The sequence below is a fragment of the Neopelma chrysocephalum genome, unplaced genomic scaffold (assembly GCF_003984885.1).
Source record: "Neopelma chrysocephalum unplaced genomic scaffold, ASM398488v2 Primary Assembly neopelma1_288, whole genome shotgun sequence".
NCBI lineage: Eukaryota > Metazoa > Chordata > Aves > Passeriformes > Pipridae > Neopelma > Neopelma chrysocephalum.
This window is the reverse complement of record NW_020897950.1, coordinates 66,746-72,550: the sequence shown is the minus strand read 5'-3', so window position 1 is coordinate 72,550 and position 5,805 is coordinate 66,746. Positions and strand designations below refer to the sequence as shown.

The window sequence follows — 5,805 nt, the reverse complement described above, 5'->3', positions numbered from 1 at the left end:
CGTGTCCCCTCACGTGTCCCCTCACGTGTCCCCTCACGTGTCCCCTCTGTCCCCAGCAAAGCTGCCCTGGGGAAGATGAGCCTGTACGAATCCTTCGCTCAGGCCACACAGCTCGGGGAGCTCCACACCTGCCTCATGATGGACATGAAGGCCTGTCAGGAGGACGACGTGAGGCTGCTCTGCTTCCTCACCCCCTCCATCTACACCGAGGTGAGACCCCACCTGAGACCCCCCACTGACCCCTCACTGAACCCCTCCATCTACACTGAGGTGAGACCCCACCTGAGACCCCTCACTGACCCCCTCCATCTACACCAAGGTGTGACCCCCACCTGGGACCCCTCACCTGGGAGCGCATTCCAGGGGCACCAGGAACCCCTCACCTGGTGCAGGTGTGCCCTGAGCTCCTTCCTATTCCTTAGGGTGGGAATTCTGTGGGTAGGGGCACAGGCACAGCCTGGAGAGGGGAGGAAAACCTGTGTCCGTGGTGCAGGAGCAGCAGCTGGATCCCTCCCCAGTCCTTGGGATCCCTCCCCAGTCCTTGAGATCCCTCCCAGTGGGGTCAGACTGGTCCTTCTCCACGGACACGGTGACCCCGAGTGCCGGGACCAGCCGTCTGCACATCCCGATCCATGTGGAGCTGCCAGAATTCCCAGCCTTTGGCTCCTGGGGTGATGGATGGGCTGTTTCCGTCTGTGTCACCACGAGGCCCCGGAACAGGGAGAGGGAAAAACAGGGAATTCCAGGAGCTCTGGGATGGCTGACGGCTGCCACCCCTTGGACACTTCACACTCCTGGCGCTGGCTGGGCCCTCCGGAGTTTTTCCATCGGGATTGGAGCTTTTGGGAGGCTTTTCCCCAGTGCCTTTCCCTGAACCTGCCTGGATTTTGTGCTTTCCCAGTTCCCGGACGAGACCCTCCGGAGCGGGGAGCTGCTCAACATGATTGTGGCCGTCATCGACTCCTTCCAGGTGGGAAGCAGCTCCTTCCTGACGTGGCAGCTCATTCCCAACTCCTTTCCCATCCCTCTGCCCCATTCCTGGGAGATTTAACCCCAAAACATCCCATCCACGGGCTCCTCTTCCTTAGTGCTCCACTCCCCATCGAGGAGCTCCAGGTGTTCCTTGTGGTGTCCAAAGGCTGAATCCAAACTGCTGCTTCCAAGGGATCTCCTGGAGAGTGATTTCCTGGGCAATCAGTGCTAATTATCCCTAATTAACCCCTTGGTGGGGGGGACACCGAAGAGCCACCGCAGGAGAGCGATTCCAGCAACACATCCCGCTGGCTCTTCCCATCCTGCTCCCGCTGGGAGGCAGCTGCAGAAGCTCCTGGCAGGAATTTTCCCTGCCCCAAGCTGCCATGAGAACCCAAAAATATCCCTGGGGGCACCGGGGGCACCTCTGGAATGCCGAGCTCCAGACGAGCGGGATCTGCCGATAACCCCTCACCCCGCCCTATTTATACCCTGTTCCTGGCCACTCCTGCCTTTCCCAGCCGGAATGCTGTGCCAGCAAGTTTTCCAGGGGGTGGGAACCGGGGCAGGAAAGGTTTGAGCCAGGATGTCCCAACCTTCCCCGCCAGCTCAGCCCCCAAATCCAGAGGTTTGGTTGTTCCCAGAGCGTTTCCTCTCCCCTCCCTGCTCCCATTCCTTCCTTTGGTTCTTCCTGGTATTCTCTAGGTGTTTCCCGGTTTCCAGGGTCTGCCAGGGGGGAGTCAGCCTGTTCGGGGGATCCAGGGGGCTGGATCCAGAGAGGGAGATCCAGTGGGTCCTCTGGGGTCCGGAGGGGCAGGGAGGAAGGTGGATGAGGAGCAGACATCCAGAGGATCCAGAGGATGAAGAGCAGAGATCCAGGGAATGAGGAGCAGAAATCCAGAGGATGAGGATGAGGAGCAGGGAGCAAGGTGGATGAGGAGCAGGGATCCAGAGAATCCAGAGGATGAGGAGCAGGGAGGAAGATGCATGAGGAGCAGGGATCCAGAGGATGAGAAGCAGCTCCTTCCCTACATGGCAGCTCATTCCCAACTTGGCAGCTCCTTCCTAACCTCTCTGCCCTATTCCCAAGAGATTTGACCCCAAAATGGAGCCGAAGTGGGCTCTGTGCAGGGAACAGCCCCCACCCACCTCTCCCAGAGATCCCAGGAATGCTCTCGGGAGCCGTTGGCCCCTTTCCCGCCAGGATCTCCAGGCCTTCCCGCTGGATCCCACCTGGGAGCGCTCGGCAGATCCCAGATACCCCCTGACCTCCCTCTTGTGCCCCCTTGCAGCTGCAGGAGCTCGTGTGCCATGTGATGATGGGGAACCTCGTCATGTTCCGCAAGGATTCCGTGCTCAACATCCTCAGTGAGTGGCATTCCCAGGCTGGGAATGAGGGCAGAGCAATGCCCGGGAAGCCTCCAGTTTGTGGAGACCCCCCAAATCCTTGGGAAGGGAGAAGGCTCCGGCCTTGGCCATGGTGTTGCCCTTTCCAGGGAGGACCTTTCCCACAGGGAGATCCCTGTGGGGCTGCTCCAAGAAGCTCCTTGGGCTGCCCAGGGTATCCCGAGGGCTGGATTTGCTCCAGGGATTAAAGGATCATGGCCCCAAACCGGATTGTGGGATTTATCCCTGTGATCTGAGCCCATAATGGTTTTACTGGGTGAGATTCCCGGGAGCTGCAGCATTCCATGGTGCCAGGCAGGGTGATCCCAGGCTCCTGGGAATTGAAAAATAAGCCAAGGAAGAGGAAAATCTCAGAATCTGCCCCAGTTCCACAGGGTCCTCACAGAGCTGGGATGGGGAGCTTGGTATTCCCGGAGCTCTGTGTTCCCAGAGCTCCATGTTCCCAGAATGAATCCTGCTGTTCCCGATCCAGCTTTGGGGTCACAAAGCCGGAAGCAGTGGGATAAGCCCCTAATGAGCCTCATTAATCCCAGAGCGTCTTCCCAGGACAGGGCTCCAGCCCCATTCCCAGTGCTCCAGAGGAGGTTGGGGGGGACCCTGGGCAGGTTTGGAGGTCCCCAGAGCTCGGAAAGGGGCTGTGACAGGTCCTTCTTGTCCCCCTTGTGCCTGTTGTCCCCCTTGTCTTTATTGTCCTTGTTATCCCTGTTATTCCCCTTATCCTTGTTATCCCCCTTGTCCCTCTTGTCCTGTTATCTCTCTTGTCCCTGTTGTCCTTGTTGTCTCCATTATCCCCATTCTCCGTTTTCTCCACTGTTGTCCTCATTATCCCTGTTGTCCCCATTAACTCCACTATTCCTCTTGTCCTCCTTGTCCATGTTGTCCCCATTATCCTTGTTATCCCTGTTACCCTGTTATCCCTGTTGTCCCTGTTCTCCCTATTGCCCGTCATCCCTCTTGTCCCATTGTCCCACCCATTGTCCCTCTTGTGGTTGTTATCCCCATTCTCCCCATTGTCCCTCTTGTCCTCACTGTTCCTTTTGTCCCCGTTGTCCCCCTCCCCACCCCAGTCCAGAGCCTGGACTGGGAGACCTTTGAGCAGTACTGCACGTGGCAGCTGTTCCTGGCCCACAACATCCCGCTGGAGACCATCATCCCAATCCTGCAGCACCTCAAATACAAGGGTGAGTGTCCCCAGCCCAGGGGGGCCATGCCGGGCGGGACCCCTGGGCTGAGCCGGACCCTCCTCCTTCCCAGAGCATCCCGAGGCCTTGTCCTGCCTCCTGCTGCAGCTCCGCAGGGAGAAGTGAGTGCTGGGGGGCCTGGGGGGCACCAAGGGGGTCCAGGGACCACTGGGACTGTCCCCATGGGAGCTGGGATGCACTGGGACAACGAGAGCCCCTGGCAGTACCTGGAATTCTGGATGGAGGGGACACCAAAGGGGCTCTGGGGGGGGATCCCAGGTGGGTCCTGGGAGGCACTGAGGGGGCACTGGGGTCACTGAGGGGGCTCTGGGGGAACCACCAGGACTGTCCCCATTGCTCCACGGAAGCTGGGATTCACTGGGATACTGGGAGCCCCTGGCTGTGCCTGGAGTCCTGGTTTGGGGGGGGGCACTGAGGGGGTTTTGTGGGGTCACCAAGAAGGGGTCTGGGGAGGCACTGAGGGTGTCCAGGGACCACCAGGACTGTCCTCATTGCCCCACAGGAGTGGGTTTCACTGGGAGCCCCTGGAATCCTGGGTGGGGGAGCACCAAGCTGGATGCTGGGGGTCTCCAGGGCGAGTCTGGGGGTGTCACCCCCCCCCCATTCCCGGTTTTCCCAGGCCCAGTGAGGAGATGGTGAAGATGGTGCTGAGCCGGCCATGCCACCCCGACGACCAGTTCACCACCAGCATCCTGCGGCACTGGGGGCTGCGCCACGACGACCTGCTGGGCGAGCACATCAAGGCCCTGCTCATCAAGAACAACAGCCTGCCCAGGAAGAGGCAGAGGTGGGATGGGGAGAGCCATTCCTGGGAGATTCCCAAACTTGGGAATGTGGGAGGGTGGTTCCCACCTGCCCCGGAAGGTGGCTGTGCCCCCATCCCACAGAATTCCCCCCTAAGGAATGGGGTTGGATTTCCTCCCCTTCCCAGGCTGTGCCCCCTTCCCACAGAATTCCCAATTCCCACCCCTGGTTTTGGGGGTTCCTGCCCTATTTTGGGAAGTCTCACCCTAGATTTGGGGAATCCCATCCCAAATTCCTGTGTTCCTGTGTCCCCCCAGCCTGCGCAGCTCCAGCAGCAAACTGGCCCAGCTGACCCTGGAGCAGATCCTGGAGCACCTGGATAACCTTCGGCTCAACCTCACCAACACCAAACACAACTGTGGGTGCCCCCAGGGACACTGGGATACTGTGGGAATATCTGGAATCTGGGAGGCGGGGGGGTCCTCTGCCTGCAGGGACCATCCCAGTCACCCCATGGGACACTGGGAGTCCCTGCCCTGTATCCAGAGCCCTGGCTGGGTGGGATTCCCGTGTCCTGGCGCTCCCTGACCCCTATTCCCGGTGCTCCCCCAGTTTTCAGCCAGACCCCGATCCTGCAGGCGCTGCAGCACGTCCAGGCCAGCTGTGACGAGGCCCACAAGATGAAGTGAGTCCTCCCCTCCCCTCCTTGCCCACCTCTCAAAGCCCCCCCTGACACCCCCTTTTCCCCACTCCAGGTTCTCCGACCTGTTCTCCCTGGCCGAGGAATACGAGGATTCCTCCAGCAAACCCCCCAAGAGCCGCCGCAAAGCCACGGCGCTGGCGAGCCCCCGCAGCCGCAAGAACGCGGCGCAGCCCCCCAACAACGAGGAGGAGTCAGGCTCCAGCAGTGCCTCGGTGAGATCCCCCCCCAGCCCCCCAGGGTGAGATTTGGGGCCCCCAAATGACCCCCAACCCCCCCCGTGCAGGAGGAAGAGGACACCAAACCCAAACCTGCCAAGAGGAAAAGGAAAGGCTCATCCGCTGTGGGCTCCGACAGTGACTGAGGGCTGGGACCCCCCGGTGACGGCTGGAACCCCCCCCCACCTCGGTGGGACCCCCACCCGGTGAGGGCAGGGACACCCCCTCGATGGGACCCCCAAACCGGTGCCAGCACATCCCATGGGAACAGGGCCAGGGCCCCCCGGCTCCCCCCACCCTCCCTCTTCACAACGTGGGGAGGGGTCTCAGTGTGTGTCCCTACCCAGCGTGGATGGGGATCCCTCTCCGAGGGGACACGGGAAATGGGGGGAACACACCCCCCCAAGTTTTCGTATAGAAATGTAAATAAAGGGTGGAACTGAGTCGCTGCTCCAGGATGATTTGGGGAGGGGGACAAGGGTCCTGCCCGTGGGGAGGGGGGACATCGACCCCTCCGACCCCCCCCAGCCCCCTGCCCATCCCCCCGGGGAGCTGCTGGGGG

At 60.9% G+C, this 5,805-nt stretch overlaps 2 protein-coding genes across 2 annotated transcripts in view; one reads left to right on the top strand and one right to left on the bottom strand.

Moving 5' to 3' along the window:
- INTS3 (integrator complex subunit 3) overlaps positions 1 to 5,686 on the top strand; it is a 20,510-nt gene extending 14,824 nt beyond the window's left edge. The window contains exons 21-30 of the mRNA XM_027704779.1: positions 57 to 210; positions 902 to 970; positions 2,265 to 2,340; positions 3,447 to 3,560; positions 3,634 to 3,682; positions 4,201 to 4,368; positions 4,643 to 4,743; positions 4,938 to 5,010; positions 5,081 to 5,240; positions 5,312 to 5,686. Coding sequence (XP_027560580.1) covers positions 57 to 210; positions 902 to 970; positions 2,265 to 2,340; positions 3,447 to 3,560; positions 3,634 to 3,682; positions 4,201 to 4,368; positions 4,643 to 4,743; positions 4,938 to 5,010; positions 5,081 to 5,240; positions 5,312 to 5,389 — 1,042 coding nt within the window. The 3' untranslated portion in view covers positions 5,390 to 5,686. The remainder of the gene's footprint in view (positions 1 to 56; positions 211 to 901; positions 971 to 2,264; positions 2,341 to 3,446; positions 3,561 to 3,633; positions 3,683 to 4,200; positions 4,369 to 4,642; positions 4,744 to 4,937; positions 5,011 to 5,080; positions 5,241 to 5,311) is intronic.
- The window catches only part of GATAD2B (GATA zinc finger domain containing 2B), a 19,788-nt gene continuing 19,565 nt past the window's right edge, over positions 5,583 to 5,805 (bottom strand). Inside the window, exon 8 of the mRNA XM_027704795.1 lies at positions 5,583 to 5,605. Within this exon, the coding sequence (XP_027560596.1) occupies positions 5,583 to 5,605 (23 nt within the window). The remainder of the gene's footprint in view (positions 5,606 to 5,805) is intronic.